The sequence below is a fragment of the Fistularia commersonii genome, chromosome 28, assembly GCF_037954325.1.
Source record: "Fistularia commersonii isolate RoL2024-O1a breed Wild chromosome 28, RoL_Fcom_v1.0, whole genome shotgun sequence".
Lineage (NCBI taxonomy): Eukaryota > Metazoa > Chordata > Actinopteri > Syngnathiformes > Fistulariidae > Fistularia > Fistularia commersonii.
In genome coordinates this window covers 5,352,410-5,370,613 of record NC_141311.1, presented here as the reverse complement: position 1 = coordinate 5,370,613, position 18,204 = coordinate 5,352,410, and the positions used below count along the sequence as shown (strand labels likewise).

At 39.7% G+C, this 18,204-nt stretch overlaps 1 protein-coding gene across 4 annotated transcripts in view; it reads right to left on the bottom strand.

The window, feature by feature from the left end:
- Positions 1-954: 954 nt before the first annotated feature.
- dock6 (dedicator of cytokinesis 6) overlaps positions 955-18,204 on the bottom strand; it is a 28,348-nt gene continuing 11,098 nt past the window's right edge. Inside the window, exons 15-50 of one of the 4 annotated variants that reach the window (XM_086176436.1) lie at positions 17,332-17,449; positions 16,138-16,208; positions 15,907-16,045; positions 15,688-15,789; positions 15,515-15,601; positions 15,070-15,301; positions 14,418-14,582; positions 14,108-14,280; positions 13,488-13,589; positions 12,618-12,704; positions 12,112-12,207; positions 11,803-11,943; positions 11,416-11,529; positions 11,152-11,322; positions 10,854-10,993; positions 10,143-10,312; positions 9,870-10,021; positions 9,410-9,592; positions 8,971-9,097; positions 8,801-8,885; positions 8,582-8,678; positions 8,359-8,493; positions 7,674-7,826; positions 7,360-7,518; positions 7,052-7,152; positions 6,769-6,961; positions 6,084-6,227; positions 5,834-5,965; positions 5,725-5,739; positions 4,933-5,058; positions 4,754-4,843; positions 4,430-4,666; positions 4,193-4,336; positions 3,140-3,246; positions 2,872-3,045; positions 955-2,190 (exon numbers count right to left, since the gene is read on the bottom strand). In XM_086176436.1, coding sequence (XP_086032562.1) covers positions 2,148-2,190; positions 2,872-3,045; positions 3,140-3,246; positions 4,193-4,336; positions 4,430-4,666; positions 4,754-4,843; positions 4,933-5,058; positions 5,725-5,739; positions 5,834-5,965; positions 6,084-6,227; positions 6,769-6,961; positions 7,052-7,152; positions 7,360-7,518; positions 7,674-7,826; positions 8,359-8,493; positions 8,582-8,678; positions 8,801-8,885; positions 8,971-9,097; positions 9,410-9,592; positions 9,870-10,021; positions 10,143-10,312; positions 10,854-10,993; positions 11,152-11,322; positions 11,416-11,529; positions 11,803-11,943; positions 12,112-12,207; positions 12,618-12,704; positions 13,488-13,589; positions 14,108-14,280; positions 14,418-14,582; positions 15,070-15,301; positions 15,515-15,601; positions 15,688-15,789; positions 15,907-16,045; positions 16,138-16,208; positions 17,332-17,449 — 4,705 coding nt within the window. In that variant the 3' untranslated portion in view covers positions 955-2,147. The remainder of the gene's footprint in view (positions 2,191-2,871; positions 3,046-3,139; positions 3,247-4,192; positions 4,337-4,429; positions 4,667-4,753; positions 4,844-4,932; positions 5,059-5,724; positions 5,740-5,833; positions 5,966-6,083; positions 6,228-6,768; positions 6,962-7,051; positions 7,153-7,359; positions 7,519-7,673; positions 7,827-8,358; positions 8,494-8,581; positions 8,679-8,800; positions 8,886-8,970; positions 9,098-9,409; positions 9,593-9,869; positions 10,022-10,142; positions 10,313-10,853; positions 10,994-11,151; positions 11,323-11,415; positions 11,530-11,802; positions 11,944-12,111; positions 12,208-12,617; positions 12,705-13,487; positions 13,590-14,107; positions 14,281-14,417; positions 14,583-15,069; positions 15,302-15,514; positions 15,602-15,687; positions 15,790-15,906; positions 16,046-16,137; positions 16,209-17,331; positions 17,450-18,204) is intronic. The other 3 variants (XM_086176433.1, XM_086176435.1, XM_086176434.1) reach the window with 3 other exon arrangements.

The window sequence follows — 18,204 nt, the reverse complement described above, 5'->3', positions numbered from 1 at the left end:
TCCATTTAACTACACAGCAACTATCTATTCAGGCTTTTGTTTTTTCATTGTTCTAATGTTGTATGCATTTGAAATGTCTAAATTCTGGAAACTGAATGTAAGTTTTTTTTCTTAAAAGAAAAAACATTACAGAATAAGATCCTCATTGTTTTCAAAAGACAAAATACATTACTCCACCAGACTCCCATTAAGGCACTGAGATAATAATTTATGTATATTTACATATATAGCTTTTTTTCATTTATAGGTTATCACTGACAATATTAACCTACCAAAGAAAAATACATTTAAAACTTTATGGATACTATTTATTTATGTTAGTTATTTGCAAGTTTTAGGACATTCTATAACCTAAATTTCAACTGAAAAGAAAGTTTAGCTTTTACTTTTGATACAGACAATCAAATCCATTCTTTAAACACAGAGAGCTCACTTGGGAGTGTTTTTTTTAACTCCCTTGACATGTCTTCAAGGCCTTCACAGAAATCACACCTCGTTCAAATTCCGAATTACTGCTCTTTATTTCCAGAGAAATTTGGGAAAATTCTCAAATGAGCCCCCCCTTCCTTTTTTCCTCCTATAATTCCACTGAAAAGGTTTTTTTAAACAGTTTATAGGATTTGCTGGGCACCACATGGCCACTTTGGCCAATGTTTGCTTTCACAAGATATGCTAAGACAGATAGGCACTGCCTACTTAAATAAGAAAAATGTCCAATGAATATCAAGAATTTTACATAACACTACACATGATCTAATATCTGATATACTGAACTTTAAGGATGTTGAAGAAACAAGTACACACTCAAACTAAACACTGTAAAAAATAGACTTCCATTAATTATAACCACATAACACTTGCATGGATGTACTTGGGTGGCTAAAATGCACATCAGCTCTACTTTGTTTAATTCTCAGGATGTGTGACCTCGCAAATAACAGATGACTAGGAGACTAGGAAAAGAAATTTAATAGAAAGAGGTACAAAAGATAGTGTAAATAAATAAATGAATAATCTAAAAAAAAGAAACATATATCATCAAGCTCGATAAAATAACACAAGCACTGATAATTTGGTGGTTTACAATAATTATGCGCAGCTGTTTGGTCTAAAATAGTGCAACATTATACAGTAGTACGAAATGACTATAATGCCAATAAATCTTCCACAACCAGGATAGCGGACTCCTAAAAAATATAGTGCTTTACCCCAGTAGTTCAATGCTTCATACAATTATCAGACTATTCAGAACGGTGATAAAAGTCACAGTTTAGTCACAGTGTAGGAGGGCGAAGGAGGGAGTATTCTTGTAAATTATCATTACATTACTGCAGTACATTAAAATCCCTCCTTTAAGTACTCACAGTGATTTTATCTTAAATCATTTGATGTTGTATAACCTAGCTGGATTTGAGGCTTGAGTTTGGACAGGATGATCCTACCTCTTCTCTATAACAAACCATAATGAGAGATGGGCAGATATACCGCTTGAGGAATGTCAGTTATTTGGTCTGTTGATAACAGAAATTGAAGACTCCCTGGGACCATCTAATGAACCTGGAGCTGAATGTTACCAAGTATACTTTTATAAAAAAGATCTCAGTATAAAAAAAAGCAAAGCATATATCCTATAGCCGTCTGAAACGTAAACACCACAGGCAAAAGGAAAAGAGATACAGTCAAGAACATACCCCAGTGACTTAGAAAATGTGTTTGGCAACTCTTGCCTTGCAAGCTAAAAGCAGTTCACGCTCAGAGGGCTTATACTTTCTGTTGTCACTGTTACAGACAAGTCTGAGCTTTCTTTCACATGATGTTTACAGTGCAGATAACTTTCCAGTATAAACAGCTGGGGGTTTTCTCCCAGAGAGATGTGAGAGTGGTGGCGGCAGGAGTTCACAAAGGAAAGGAGTGACAAGAGTGTGTGTATGTATGTGTGTGTGTGTTTGTGCGTTTGCATATGTGTGGTGGCTGTAGTGGTGGGGATTATGGCATGACAGGGTGATACAGGAGGGATGAGGCGAGTGGGTGGGTAAAATAACGAACTAGATGCGGGAGGGGACAGTGCGTATGTGCCTGTGGCAGTTCGGGTGTGGGGGGTTGGAATGAGATGGGGCTAATTTCTAAAGCTTGTTCTTATCGGCTCTTTAACAGTCGACTCTGCGAAGGCTGGACCTGCTGTAGGAGTTTCTGCAAGAGACAAACAAGACCAGAAAGAATGCTTTGACTACATTTATATTCTAAAATGTGTACCCAACATCTGAAAAATCATGAGGGAGTCAAGCATTTTAGATTTATTTCTGGAATGAGATTTCTTTGTGGTTTTCCATCGAGAGCCAGCATGGCTTTGAATAAGTATCTATTTTCAAAGAGTAAGAATGAGGTATAACCATGTTGTTTTATTCAGTGTTGATTTCAAGCAGCTGGAGCTAAGCATTTTTGTTATTTTTTTTAACACATTTCTATCTTTGGAACTTTGGAAAATATTTCTTCTCAAATGTAAACGTGACATCAATATAAAAAGTTTGACTCTGACAGGTGCTGTGGCTGCTGTTTTCGATTACAAACCAGCAGCGCCGTCGCTCACATGCACAGCAGTAATGCTTAATATATGTAACAAAAAACATATGGTGGTAGTTTCCATCGTCAAACAGGAACTGCAGCGGCCTTTTGAGATTAATTTTTGAAAAAGATTTGTGACGTGACAGTTTTTTTTTTTTTGCTAGAATGACATCATGAAGACTTGCATTTTTATATAATTTAGGGATAATGTTGCTCTATTTGAGTGAAGGTTTGATGGGGTAAGAGAAGCAGCCAGAGCCTCGTTTGTGTCTTTGTGCGTGGGCGTGTATGTTTAATGTCTCAAGTTACCGTTGTGTTTGTGTAGTTGGAGCTGGCAGGGTTCTGTATAACTGGGGGATCTTGCGGTTGATGAGAGGACCCAGAGCTTCTTTCAGTTTATTGTAGTTCCTCTCCAGCTCTCTGTGATACTCCTTCTGATCCGGCCCAATCAGAGCTTTATTTTTCCTCAGGGCATCCTCACACCTGCATGAAAAGAACAGAGAGGACACAGGGAGTCGGTATTTGTTTTTATTGGTTACATAACAGTCTGCATCTGGGATGTGGAGTGTGTCATCACCTCTTGGTGAAGTCTTTAAAGCAGAGGCGCAGTTTGTTGTGATGGCGAAACAGTTTTGGGTCATCAGGAATGTCGGTGAGAAAGACCTGCGCCACCTCGAGGGGGCCCTGGCAGGGGGAGACACTGTTACATATCTGCTCAGGAATGTCTGTCACTACTTTAAACAATGAGCCAGACATTAAACCCCACCGGTTTGGGGATTTACATTCCACTGAAATGAAGGGTTTTGACATTTTAAATGAGGTGGGTGGAACAAAATATCAATATTACAATCAGCCATACTTTCTCTTACACAACACACCAACACACATTAACTATGTGGCCATGACAAATAAAGATATTATCTTACAATAGAGCTGGAGTTATACAGTGATTTAGTTGTAAACATTTTGGGCAAGATGTTTTCTGTATGTAAGTGTATGACGCATTATGCTTAAATTGTATAAATACATAATATCCACAATGTGGTCTTTAAAAGACATGTTTATCATTCAAAATAATGGGTATAACAATGGCTGTGTCATGCCGGTATGATCATAATTAGAATGAATTATACTTGGCATACAGTCAAGCCTTAACAAGCAAAACAAAAACAACTATACAACTATAAGGGGTTTACATAATCCTCAATTCATCATCCAAATTGGGCTCTGTGGTTTTAAAATCTATGGAAATATTCAAAATGTACAAATGTATAAGTTTGCAGTCTTCTATGTTGGCACAAGTCCATTTGATGGCCAACCTGCTTTTTGGTCATGAGGCTAAGGGGAGCAGCAGGGCTAAAACAATATTAACAGACCATCAATAAATATATAAAAGTAGACAAAAGAATAGTTCACTGAAGCAAGTTCTTGTGGTGGCCAACACATGGAACGAAGGTGTAAACTGGGTAATGCGCACAAAGGGGATTAAGGGATTTAAACATCAGTTATTTAAAATCTGAAACAATCGTTTTCTTTTCACCAATATTTATAGAATTTGTTCATCAAATCTGAAAATCCTCCTGTCTGAGGCTTGACCAGTGTTAACATTTGTAAGCGTTACAACAATCACCTGGTTGACAGTGGTTCCCACACAACCTTGCAGCACCATCTGCAGCATCTTGGGGTCTGCTGGCTCCTGGTTCGTGGCAAAAGCCAGCTCCTGAGTCTTCTTCTGCATGTCCTCAATGGCCACTTCCATGGGGACAAGGATAATCTGGAGCGTCAAAGACAACGGTTATGGTCTCATTTGTTTCTCCTTTACTGCCAAAGCCTGCTGAAAGGGTCATCTGTGAGATAGGGCACCTACCTCCTCCTTGTGGATAACATTGATTCGAGTCTTGATGTAAGGAAAAGCGTGAGATGCTGTCAGGATGGTTTTACGTTTGTACTGTTCATGCAAGTCGCCGTGGGCACGGCCATCCAGAGTGAAGGGAGTGCAGTACATGAAGGTACGCAGATTGTAGTTTTTGTCAAAATATGTGATGCGTTCCTTCAGCTCATAAGTGTCAAAGAAGGGTTCAACATATGTGATTTGGAGGTAGGCCTGAAAGGAGAAAGGAACTATCTAATAAAGAATATCTTTCAACTATGTCTAATTTCATTAATAGTTACAGATCGCAATTCAAGTTACCTTGTTACCGTCTAGTTTGGTTTTGTCCACTGGGTTGGAGTCCTTGATGATTTCTACCACGTCGTCCCCAAACCGCTCTGAGTAAAACTCCTGTGGAGAAAAAACATTTCATTTTAGGAAATATGGTGCCCACAAATTGCCAGTGACATCTTTATTGGTTTTACGAGACGGTAACCTGCCTCAAGTCTGTGGGAGATCTCAGCTAATTTTGTAATGGATGGCTCCTTGTAGACAAATTCCTGTTCATCAAGGTCTCCAAACCGGGAGCCATAAAAACCCACCCGAAAATAGGTCCCGAACATTCGCTGAACACTAAATAGATATAGACAAAATTAACGAATCATTAATGGCTGTGGATAAGTGCATTTCTTCTATGAGACATTCAGAAAATGTGACTTTTTGTTTGAACATAAAGTTCTTCTTTACTTTAGTATGTAAAGATAAAATATATTTGATGTAAAATATATTGGACATAATAGTCACGATAACAGAGGTAACAGAGTGTCATGATAACAGAGTAGTTTGATGCAATTTTATCATCTTGTAAAATGAAACTGCCACTCACCATTCAACCATATGGCAGCAGAGAGTACACCAAGCAAAGGAGGACAGAAAAAATATTGTCAATACAAAGGACACAAAGTAAGGTTTTTACTTCATCTTGGTCATTCTCTGAATTGCAGAGGGTGGTTTTTAATGGAGTCACATTGGAGGATGGGGTCCTAGCCTTACTAGATGGCAAAGAGATAAATCTGAAACCCCTTGGTTAAACTTTTGGATCCAATGCATCCACAACATTGAATAAGAGGTGTTTAAGGAAAATCACTTGCTTATGTAATTAAAACATTGTGATTTGTGGTTTCAAGGTGATATGTTTTAGTTTAAATGTTGTTTTTTTTTTATTTAGTGTCTCAACTTAAGGATACATGTAAATGTAAAAAATATTAATAATATGACAAAAAAGTACTTACCTCCCATCCTGAACTCTGGAAATAGTATTGAGAAATTAATTAAAAAAACATCTGGATATATTTTCTTTAAATCTGTGAGATGCTGGTGACTCGGCGAGTATCTTCTTACTTGGTTATAGACTCTGTTGAATGCATCCTGGAGCTTCCCATGCACAGCTGCCAGCTTTTTGAAGTCTCTGTTGGCTTCATGGATGGGCAGAAGAATCTTGTACACCTCATTTATGGCCTCATACATGGCGGCCTATTTTTAAAGTACGGTGGGCAACAAATTAGGTTCCTTCAGTCACATTAATGAAGTAAACTTCGTGCTGTGTTAACATGGAGTCTGTCACCACGTGGTTGGAGAATTTGAGTCGTACCATGTTAAAAGAGGCAGCTGCTTGCTCCAAGAGGCCCACCAAGCCTAATTCACTAAAGTACTTTCCAGCACAAATCCCCTCCTCCTCTGGGGAGAGGACGTCATCTGATATAGCAGATTCTTCTAATACGTTGGATGAAATATTCTGTGGGTAGAGCAGAAAGGTCTCAAACTTTTACCCTGTTTCAGAGAGCATGGGCCTGAATCAACCCCTTATCACACTTTGTGGCCTCATTTACACAGAATCCCCTTTGGCCATTTTTTTTGTCTGGGATATTGCCTGCAATTAAAACTTGGTTACCAGTATGAAAGCAGACAGAATTAAAAGGGGGAAGATTGTTCAGGTTTCTGATCTGGAACCAGATGTAGGGAGTCATAGTACTGTGTGGATTTCAATGTAAAAGGGACAGCAGTCTTACAATGTATGAATGGGAATGCTATATAATTTCATGTGGGCAAACAAACAAAATTACATAAGAACCACAAAACATTTTGGTGTTTCAATTATGAACACAACTTTAAAATCAGCGGAAATCTAACGCTAGTATTTACATTAACTGAGAACAGCCCAACATCTCCCACTGTTGCACAAAAAAAAAAAAAAAACATTATTTGCACCCCAAGGTAGTATTGTTTCATTAATGAAGGAGTTTTTAAAGATGCACATTGTTGGACTGAACACTCACCTGAAATGAGACGCAACCAATCGGCAAGTAGCGACAGTCTTCCAGCATGTTAAGATATTCTGCCACCAGTGCAGCGCTGTGGACCAGACAGTGGGCAGCTTCAGCATGATTCCCTCGCTCTGAGTGTTTCCCAGCCATGTTTTGAAGCCATGTCAGGCGCAGATCAGGCGAGTTCTGGTAACCTTTGGCAATCCTGGTAAGGAAAAGAGGGATTGTTTTTATCTTTGCTTTTAGTTGGAACATCAAGTTTGCTTAGCAGCCATAATGAAGAGTGTCTCTGCACCTGTACATCAGGTCAATGAGCATCTCTGGATCCTGTTGATGTTCTTTCATCTTTACAGTGTCGGTAAGAATCATATGCAGGTTGAACACCAGATCCTGGACCTACAATTTCAAATGGAGGACATTCTTCAGTGTGAAACAGTCAAATCAGGGCATATTATCTAGTGAATGCACAATAAAACATTGCAGTGGTCATAGCTGTGGAATGTAACATACACCCAGTTTCCATGACTATTTATAATGTATGATGCAGAAGCTACACTTATCATTCGTAATTATAGAGTTGAGTCATTGTCATCAGATACGTACCTGCTCTGGGAAAGGTGAGTCACGCAATTCCACATCCTCTTCGGCGTATGTCAGGATAGTTTTAAGTGACCGGCGAAGATGCTCTTCATTAAAATTTTGGGACGTGCCGACAAGCGAGGAAAGTGACATAGTGACCTGCATCTTTACTCTTGCAAAGTTCTGGTAGGAGGAAAGAAATAATACATAATGGTATAATCAACATATTTATTACTTTACACAATATTTTGCTCGCTGTTTTGTTACAGTTTAATGACCATGATGAGGCTGGAATAGTATGTCGGAACAGACAGAGTTCAAACAGTATATAGACTTACATTTCCAATCTCAAAGTTTTGTCTCATTAGCAGATAAAGAGAGGCAGAAGCATGACTTCGAACAGAGCTGATGCTACTGCTGCAGTGGCGGAGGAGACGCAGGCACAGGTCTGCACAAAGCTCTGTGTCATCTTCAAACAGCATCTCTGGGAACTACACGCAGGCATACGCATGTACACACACACACACACACACACACACGCACACAGACAGACAGACAGACAGACAGACAGACAGACAGACAGACAGACAGACAGACAGACAGACAGACAGACAGACAGACAGACAGACAGACAGACAGACAGACACTTTCACTTTGCATTTGTGTACTTTTTGTATTGTCTAACACAAAGATTTAAAAATTGAGTCCATTTATAATGTAATCATGTTTTGTTCATCCATGTTTCACCCAAGATCTGTGAATATGAATTTCTTAATCAGACAGATAATGTTTTGTGCATGTTTTGAAGTGACAAAATGTTTTACAAGGAAGTAGAAACAAATATCAGTTCTTTTTTGGACAAAATACAATAAAACAAAATATCAAATACGGTTAACTAAAGTTTGATGTGAAGACGTCAAATTGAATTAATGAACACACTGCAGTATTTTCTTCTTTATGTGTTTTTACTTGAGTATACAGTAACTGAGGTGATTATGGGTTTCGAGCAAATATTACACTTACCTTGAAGACAAGGGCCCTTTGTGTAGTGAAGCAGTGTTGCAGGAAGAGGGCGCTCTGGTTCCCTGCCATGCTGTGGAGAAGGACTCTCAGTACACCCCCTAACACACTTTCCTTCAGCTCCGATGCCACCACGGTCTGAAAAAGGACAGGAATGTAAGAATTTACAGAAAGCTAATGGTACAATTAATAAACAATGATGTTGGCTACATATTTCTTTTGTTACCTTAACAATAATTTCTAGTGTATCCAGAACGATCAGAGACGCCTCTGTTGCTAAGTTTCCGTCAACCACAGACTCCTGCTCAACCTCAGCCTTAGACCTGGTGAGATTTTAATAATTTTGGCAACAAAACACATATAATAGCATTTCAAGTTTGTACATGTCTAGAAATCCATCACTGACTTTCCCATACAATGTGCAAACATTAGATGTCAAACATACTTATCAACCCTGTCTGTGTTTTGTCTCCAATGAGTAACATTCTTTCTCCACCTAACGTTCTCCTGGCTGCCATAGGGACTCCTTTCTGGATAAATAAGCAATTTTTATAAACACAGAGTTATAAACAACTGTGACGCAAACACACATTGCTGTACAGCCATGTGTCGTACCTCTGCAGCGGCGGACCATCTCCTGACGAGCTCCAATTGTACCCAGGATGGCCTCTTCCAGGCGGGCCTTCATGTCCTGAGATTTTTTGAATGTCAAGCTGTTGATTCTCTCCAGAGCCTTCTTCCCCTGCAACAACCACAGACCGTTATGTGACACAGCAAAATTGAAAAGGGACAGCTACATTAAGACATCTTGAAAAAAAAGGATGGAAGATAAAACTAAAAAAAAAATTCTGGCTGCTTTTTATAATTAGGACTGATTCCTTTTTTTTGCTGGCAAGTAAATTAAACTTTGTGGGGCTTAACTAAAAAGGATTTTTATGATTCTTGGCAGATTTACTGGCCTATATGCACTGAATATTGGATACCCCAAATATTCTGATTAGGCAAATTGAATTTCTGTCACAAAATGTATATAGCTGCAAAATTGCTATTGTACCTTGTGTTCAAAACAGGAAACACAGAGATGCAGTAGATCCAACAAGCGGTTGATTTGCAGCACAGACAAATCAGACACCCAACGCTCCAGGAGAACTGCATCTGCATTCTTCAGTACCCACAGGAAACACACCAACAGAGTCCTACTGCAATCCGCAGACAGTGAGTTGGACTGGCGCCCAGCCTGGTGAGGTCAAACATACAAATTCATCTTTAAAACTGGTCCAGAAAAATAAAGAGGTTTGTCTACATAGAGTTCTACAGAATATGAACAGCTAAAACAACATTACAGGCAAAAAAACAGCTGTACTTAAGTGAATAAATGAGAAAAATACAAATTATTTTGGAAAATGTGAAGTTACAGAAAGGTAACATCAGCCCTGTCACTCTGCAGCTAATCTATGACCTTTCAGCCTCTAAGGCCTAAAGGAAAAGGGCTGGTCCCTGCTGCTGTCACTCACCACTGTAGGGAGCGAAAAGGGGTTGGTTTTTGAATGCGGCAGAGGGGAGCCAGCTATTGCCATGGCAACAGACTGACTTATGGTGTTGCTACCGTCGGGGTCAGCATCGTCAGCGTGGGCTGAGGCATGGCGGACCCGAACAGGCGAGAGGTCTGAAATGACACAATAAATAGACTCTCAAGTTTAATAATAGCTGAGGATGACACCCTTACTATCTAAAAGACATGCTGAGATGTTGGGATAATAGCGGGTATCATTTTATGTTCCTCTGACCGGTAAAGTCGTGGAGCTGATTCAAGATTTCCATGACGATGGATATGAGAGGCAGGTAGAGCTGAGCGACATGGGCTCTGACCTGGGGGTCACTGTAACGAGGGTCTGCATCATGGCTGCACAGCAAGGTGTGAACAGCACTAATAGCTTTTTTATGCAGGAAGAAAACTCTGTGGAGGTAAAAAAAAAAAAGTGCCCCGAGTCTACTTTTGCTCACATTTTCATTTTTTCATGCTGTATGATAAAATGCACAAATAATCTAGCAATCTTCTGAAAATGAAAAACAAAATGAAACTGCAAAAATTATAAATCAGCGTCCTGCTGTTAGCAATACCATCACGAGGTTGGTGGTGTGGAAATACAATTAATGTGTTCATTCTGCTTCTCAATTGAAACCCAATTAACTGAACCTGCAAGTCAACTATAGTAAAGCTCAGTGTGTATTGATGAGATTGTTATCAAGGTGTCCAAAATGTGAACCATGGTTTGGGACTTTAGGCGTGAACATTTGGGAATGGTATATGGAAATGTTTAGTCTGCTGGATAATGGTCTTGTATATACAAAATGTGTGTAATAAACAGATCATATAGAATCGTAGCTCTTAAAATGACAAGATTCTGTTAAAAAGATATTGCAGCTAATTCATCAAGACAAAGATGCATCTTATGGTGGATGTAGCATCTTTTTTTTTTGCTTAGTGAAGTGCCTACCCTTCTCCATCAGGATCCAGGATGAGTGAGAGCTCAGTGAGCAGCAGTCCTGACAGGAAATGCTGATGTCGGAAAGGAACGGAAAGCTCAAACATTGTGGCCACACCTTGGTCTTGCACCATACTTGAAAATGCCGAACTCTACACATGCAACACAGACAAAAATGTTTAAGCAGAGTCATCAAAATTTAAGAGGTAATTCGAAGACAACAGTTCCAAGTGACTGCAGAAAAAAAAAAAAAGTATTCTAAATGATATAAGGAGTTGCTGAATTTAATACTTCCCACCAGCTCCAATACCTGTGATGTAGTTGAAGAAGTTGAAGGGGAAGGAGAGGCTGGCGGGCTGAGAGTAGAACACGGAAGGTTTAGAGTGACGTAGTGCTCGTGACTGCTGACAATACGAGTAAAATCCATTCTCAAAGCATTCAGAGAGCTGGGGTTCTGTGTTGTGTTAAGCTTGTTGGCGATCTGTAACAAAAATTGGTTGGACACAGTATGAAGTAAGACCATATATACATTAATACAGTGGTACTGAAAGAGACCTGGGAGGGGGTGGTGCACCTGTTTGTAGTAGGAACGGATGAGGTTGAATACAAAGCCCCGGTCCATCAGAGAGAGCAGGTCATTCAGGAAGAAGCCCAGACTGCTATTTAGTCGCTCCACAAGTTCAACATCCTGGAGCAAGAGATATTGACGAACAGAGAGGAAGAGAGCCTGATATGCACTTGACTTAAACTTAAAGAGTACAAATGTTCTGGAAAGCAAGACAAAACAAATTATGTTCTATAGAATGCCAAAGAAGTTGAAAAAGTGTCACTTGGGAGTTGTGAAAAGATTTCGAAGCCCACTCTTGTTCCTGGACATTTTTAAAGGCAAATATTCCACTTATTTGAAACACATTAACGTTCAGCAGTTGATTTGTGTGGCATGGCTTGGTTGCCCCTGTACCTTATGGTATCGGCTGGCAATGTCTGCACTGATGGCACAGACAAGAGCAGCAATATCATCCACAAAGCGATCTGGGAAACGCTGGCGCCTGGAAGTGTCCAGCTTTGATGTCAGGAATAAGTGATGGGCCATGCTCTTTGTCTAGAAGTGAAGAGGAACAAGGGATAATTAAAATGCTGACATTTCCTGCAGTAACAATAACTCAGCTGTTGATTTGTGGCTTGACTTTGTGGTGCAGTTTCAGGCTCACCAGGTTATGTCATTTAAAATGCCCTTAAGAATGTCAAAAGTGTACAAAGATATACTGACCATTAGTTGAAAGAAGAACCAGGCCTGCTGCAGTGCGGCCTCTCTCACTGTACTGGTGCTGACTACCCACTGTAACGCCAGCTCCTCGTGGAGCAACTTCACACAAACAATACAAAGCAGGTTTAGGAATCATTAAGACACAATAACAGAAACTCAATGGGCTGTTCAGATTAGGAATATCATTTGTTGGTTTGTTTTCAAAAGAAGCAACGGTTTCTAAAAATGGTTACATATCATGTGATGGTTATTGAGTCCCTAATACAGGATAAACAAACTGACATTGGATAATTTCTTTAAAGAATTATGAAAAAAATTAAGTTACAAAAGATTCAATCATAAGATTTTTTTGATTTAGACAATAGATTCTTAGTATTAGAAGAAACTACAAACTAACCGGTAGATTGATAGATTGTTAAAATCAAATAAATGATGATGGTTGTTAGTAATGAAATGACATCAACGTGGGTTAGTGTGTTACAGTTTGTTTTAGTACATGCCAGTTTTACCTTCTTGGCAATCTGCCTTGTGGGAACTGAAAACAAGGCCACGCTCTCCAGAAAGGCAGACATGCGATTGCAGCTGCGGTCGTTTGTCTAACATGGGGTGATGGTGAGGTGAACACAGAGATGAGGACAAAGTGATGTGAAAATGGACGAATGGAAATGGATGGGTGGCCAGAGAACTCAGAATGAACTGATGAGTGCAAGCCAAGATCCATTATGTTACTCAAACACAACAGATATGGTCTGTTAAGTAGCAGTGAGAGAAAGAATTGCCAAGGTGTGGTAATGGAGAAAAGGTATGATGGTTAGAATGTGGGAGGATGAAATGCGGAAAGAGGCACAGATGCCACTTCTCAGAATTGAGGTAGAGAATGCCTGACAAGAGGCGGTCAGCTGGGATTAGGGCAGCACGATAAATAAAAATAAGATCACAATCTGGATTCAGGGCTGCGTTTGATCCCATTTTAATCTGACGACAGTTGTGCCTTGTTGGCATTAGCAAAGAGCTCATCTGTATCTAAGCACAGATAAACCTGTAAGCTGTAGCAACAAATGATAAGAGTTACTTTATGTAGCAGATCCCCCCCTCCCCCAAAATGAATGATTTACACATATTTAATGTGTGTTAGAGGTAGGAGTGCAATGGTGTAGAATGAGCTTTTATCAAAGAGTGCCAGTCAGGGTAATCAAAGAGCAACTCCGGATTTGGGATATATTTATACTATATATTTAGGCTGAAGGGAATGATCCAGCCAAATCATTTAGTTTACAGTCAGACTCCCTGAAGAGAATATTGTGATCTCAAAAATAAGAATCGTGCAGCTCTAATCAGGATGGGGACGGAGATATCAAGAGCAAGGAGGGATTTGGCACCTGCTTTAGCTCACAGCTGGAGTTTGGGTTCCGGCGTAGCACAGATCTGGAGCCCCCAGGGGCATAAGCAGAGTTTACCCAGGAGTGGGAGCGGTCTATGCCCTGCCACAAGCCACCGCAAACACACACAAACACAAACACATTGTGGCTGGACAGTGAGGGATTATCAAGTTATTACCATTAAAATACTAAAATAAAGATTGTGGAGACAGTGGAGAGGCTGGAACCATAGAGGGAAGCAGGAGAGGGAAAACTAAGGAATGAATGGAGATCCAGTGGTCCAAAGCAAAACAGCATCCCTGGCACAAGCAGTATCATCAAATCAGAGAAGTTTGCATATTTAAGTGGGTGAACAGCTGAGACAAAGCAAAGTGTGTAGTCATACAGAATACTGTAAATATTGAATTTAAGACACAAGATTTAGCTAAAACACAGGATTTGGTCATTTTTGTGTCATTTTTTTAAACATGTTTGAAATAAAAATAATACTGCTAATAACATGTTGGGAAAAAATGGTGAGTCATGACTCATAAGACCAAAAAAAAAAAAAAATTAACAAAACATCACTTTGAATCCTATTACTACTTTTTTACTTTTGGCCCCCTGTTTGAACAGCTCACCTTGCTACCAATGATCCTTTGCACCTCTTCGTCAGGTGAGACTGGTGTGCTCGCCAAGTCAGGGTTGGAGTTGCTTATGCTCTTGGAACGAGACAGCAAAAGGCTGCTTGGGCGGGTGGTTGCTCTTGATACCGTGGCATACTGCATAGGCATCTCATAGGCCTGGTTACCTGCTACTCAAGAAGATGGCATATGTAACTTGGGTAGCAACAATAATGTGTTAATCTGATACAGTGACTTCCACTGGTCAAGAGCGAGTATCCCATTCTGCTTCTCTGAGACAATTGTATGTCTGAGCCTGGTAACTCACCCATTGGGGGCATTGAAGGCTCAGCTGTGGGCAGGCGGAAACAGTAATGGATATATGATACCAGCAGGTTATTGCGTCCATGCTGGTCCTGATTCCCCTCAAGATTCTTGTGGATCTGGTTGACCAATAAAGCCATGGCTTCGAAGGCTGCTCTGCCAAGATTTACTGTGGACAAATAAACATGACGACAAAGTAAAATCACTTTTAAACTATACTATACTTTCTTGACTTCATTTATGCATTAGAAGTGAATTCAAAGTCTTGGCCACACTCACAGATAAACACAGATGCAATTGGTTACATGTAACACGTGTAACACTGACTTTTGGATTATCGTGCATTACAACAACACTTGCATTAATGCCTTACAAAAATTTTTTGCCATGGTTTATGTGAAAAAAAATGTCCCTTTTCATTATAAAGTCCATTTTCTGTGTATGGGACCTGAAGGCTTTGATATACCACTTGGCTCCTGTGTCTGCCGCAAAAAACACCCCTGTTGGATACCTCTCAAAATCACATTCCAGTGAGCACAGCAACTAATATCTTTAGGAAGTCATGCAGCTATAAAAGCCATTATTATCATCAAAATTGGAACCGTGACCTTGAAATGCACGTTAAATCTCCTCAGACATTTACTGAGCATGCTCACCAATTTGGCCAGCAATAACAGGTGGGTAGACAATGAGCTGAATGAGTTTGTTGAGAAGTTGATGCAGGAACCCAACAGAGGTATCGAGCAGAGCCCCCCTGAGTGCAGCCATGCTAGCCTTCAGCTCTCCCTCCATGTTTGCCTCGGTAATGATGACATCTTTTAGGCGAAAGGGGAACGAATATTCTTCAAGGACATATACCAAGGTGAAGAACTTGTCCAGGTGGGGGTCCTTAAGAGCAAGCACAATAAATATCACAAAAAGTATTTATCATTGGGTAGCATCAGGTTTAACTTTTTCTTTTCAAAATTAACTTTAGTCGCACATAAGCACAACTCCAACAGCTACTGGGTATGATAATTGGAATTCCTATATTTATAATTTTCCAAATTGAAAAGGGTTTTAACTTGTGGTTTGTGTGAAAGGAAAAGTATATCTTAATACCTGTGTGTGAACTGAGGAGGCAGCTGCCACTTTCACATTGAACACTCCTTTGTGATTATCCACCCACTTCATACCTGGGAGCTGAACCTGTCAGGGAACAAGTCATTTAGTCCTCGGTCACATCATACAGAAGTTAGAAACGGCAGCCAAACAGTCCCCTCAAACACACTCACATCTGGGGTCAGTACAGAGTAGCTGGGTGGAGGTTTTTCCACTGAGACAGGCAAACTGAAGAAGCCAGTACGCAGTCGACCATGCTGCATTAGAGGGATCCACTGTGAGAAGAGAGACACAAGTAATCTTTCAGTGAACGCAAGACAGCAGAGAGAGCGATCAAACAAGTGTGGGTTTGTTTGGGAGCGGAAGTGTTCATTCTTGAGGAGTGTACACACTGTGTAGCCCACAGGGGTCTCCAGAGGGGTGTTTTGTTTGGGTTGGCAGCTGATGTGGTAAAAGGTGAACAGCAGATGGTGGTTGTCAGTCAGATTAGCAGGAATTTTCATCTTCATCTCCTCATAGAACTCAGGAGACCTGGGGGGCACAAGTTGAATACAACGTTTAGGGAGGTGTGGTGAAATTAAGAGGGGGTTCAACACAGAGAGGTAGTGGTTATCAAGCCTTACTTGTTATGATAGATGACAGGAGTATATGCCTCTTTCATGAACTCCGCACAGCTTGACTTTCCAAAGATGACCTGATGAAATGTGGGAGTGTGTACGAAAACATCAATTGTTCAAAAAATAGAGTAATCAATATAACTTTTGATAAGAATTGCTTGTCAAATAGTATAAAAGACAAAGGTGCAATATACTTGTCAAAGTATCTAATAAAGAGACATTTAGATACCAAATAAAGTAGCTTGGATTGAAAACATTGTATTTCTTCTGCTTTGAAAATCGGAAGCAATGTCATCGAAGTCAGTGTTCGGCAGCATTATTTGTTGACTCATAACCCTCTTACCCAGCCTGTCAATGCATTCAATAGACTCAATGTCACCTTATCTTCAGGTTTATCAGGTTTCGCTGTCTAATCCGTTAAGAGCATCTATGTGGAATTCAATTTTCCTTTATGAGTACTTTCAACTCCATTTTTTCTGAACTGTATGAAAAATTGGTCTTTTTAAAGATGTCTGCCATTTGAAAGAATATATGGACTTGATGTTTTCTCAACCTTATATATTTGAAAGGACATGTGTGGAATGCCACTCAGTTCTCAAGGAGTTTTCTTATTACATGTATAAAATAAGGTTCACTGATTTTATTTCAAAACAGGCTTCAATAAATGAACATTAACTCTCTAGAAAACATAATAGACAACATCAAGTGGTCTGATTGTTGCCTTTTTAAACATCTTACGCCATTTTCGAATATATCATGTGGAGATCACTAATGGACCAAGCACTTAAAAAAACAATAATTTGAGTGCTTCGCTTACAGGCCTTCAAGAAGAAATATTGAAAAAAAACAAAACCACAGCATCCACCACACACACACACACACACACACACACACACACACACACACACACACACACACACACACACACACACACACACACACACACACACACACACACACACACACAAACAAGGATTGGAGGACAGACTTTTACACTTTTCACTATCCTGTTAGATTATGTAGGAACTGTGTAATGCACTCAAAAACCAAATGCTGAGACATTAAACAGAATCAAAGCAACTTTGAAGAAATTCAATAAAAAAAATCATATAGTATTACACTGCCTAAAGCTGCTCTTTCTGGCTAGAGTTACATTTCCTTCAGGGCATTCTGGTGACTTCAGTTATGTGTGTGACTCACTGGCAGAGCTTGACTGGGGTCCTCTCCTGCCATGAACTGAACTTTTACAGCAATGTTCCTTACAGAGCCCTGACGGCTGCTGAAGTTGAGGCTTTCTGGATAAACATAAAGCAGATTCCTGAAAGGAAGATAAAGCAAGGCAGATGGAATGAGAACATTTTTCCCAAACAGAGACTTTGAAACAGACTTCAAACAATAGATGGACAATCTATCATTCAGGCTTTAACTACTGTATTTGTCAATAAAATCAAACAAAGTTTTTGACAAATAACTAAATTCTGAAGAAGAAAGGACATTTTAGACTCAAAAAAGCAAAAATGTACCAGTAATCAATATTATGTTCTCAGAGGGAAGCGTGTGAGCCAATAGTGATTTTGCTTGGCTTAAGTGATCTCAATCCCAATCCATATTAAATATTAAAGGTAACTTTTGTTCATATTTTAAAGCAGCTGCTGTTACAAGGTTGTCAAGAGGCTGCGGTATAATCTGAGTCACATATTTTTAAAAATATTAAACATGTAGCCTGAGCTCCCCCCCCTCATTTTAAGCCATATATTTCTTTTATTTCCACATAATTGTATAATGTACATTGTTATGCATTCCAAGCATTTAATTTCAAAACTTGTATATCACAGGCTTAACTTAAAGGAAAGACTTCAGGTGGGACCTGGGATCGAACTATGGCTGAGCTGATGATTTACTCAGGGGACTGCATGTACTGTTTGTGCACATCCAATTTAAAGCTCATCCATAACCCTCAATGTCCATCATCTAGCTACTATAACTTGGAATGAAACAGCTGCATTACAGAAACAGATAGATACATGGAATGAGCCTTGGACACTTTGGTTTTCAATTGGAAAATTTTGATCC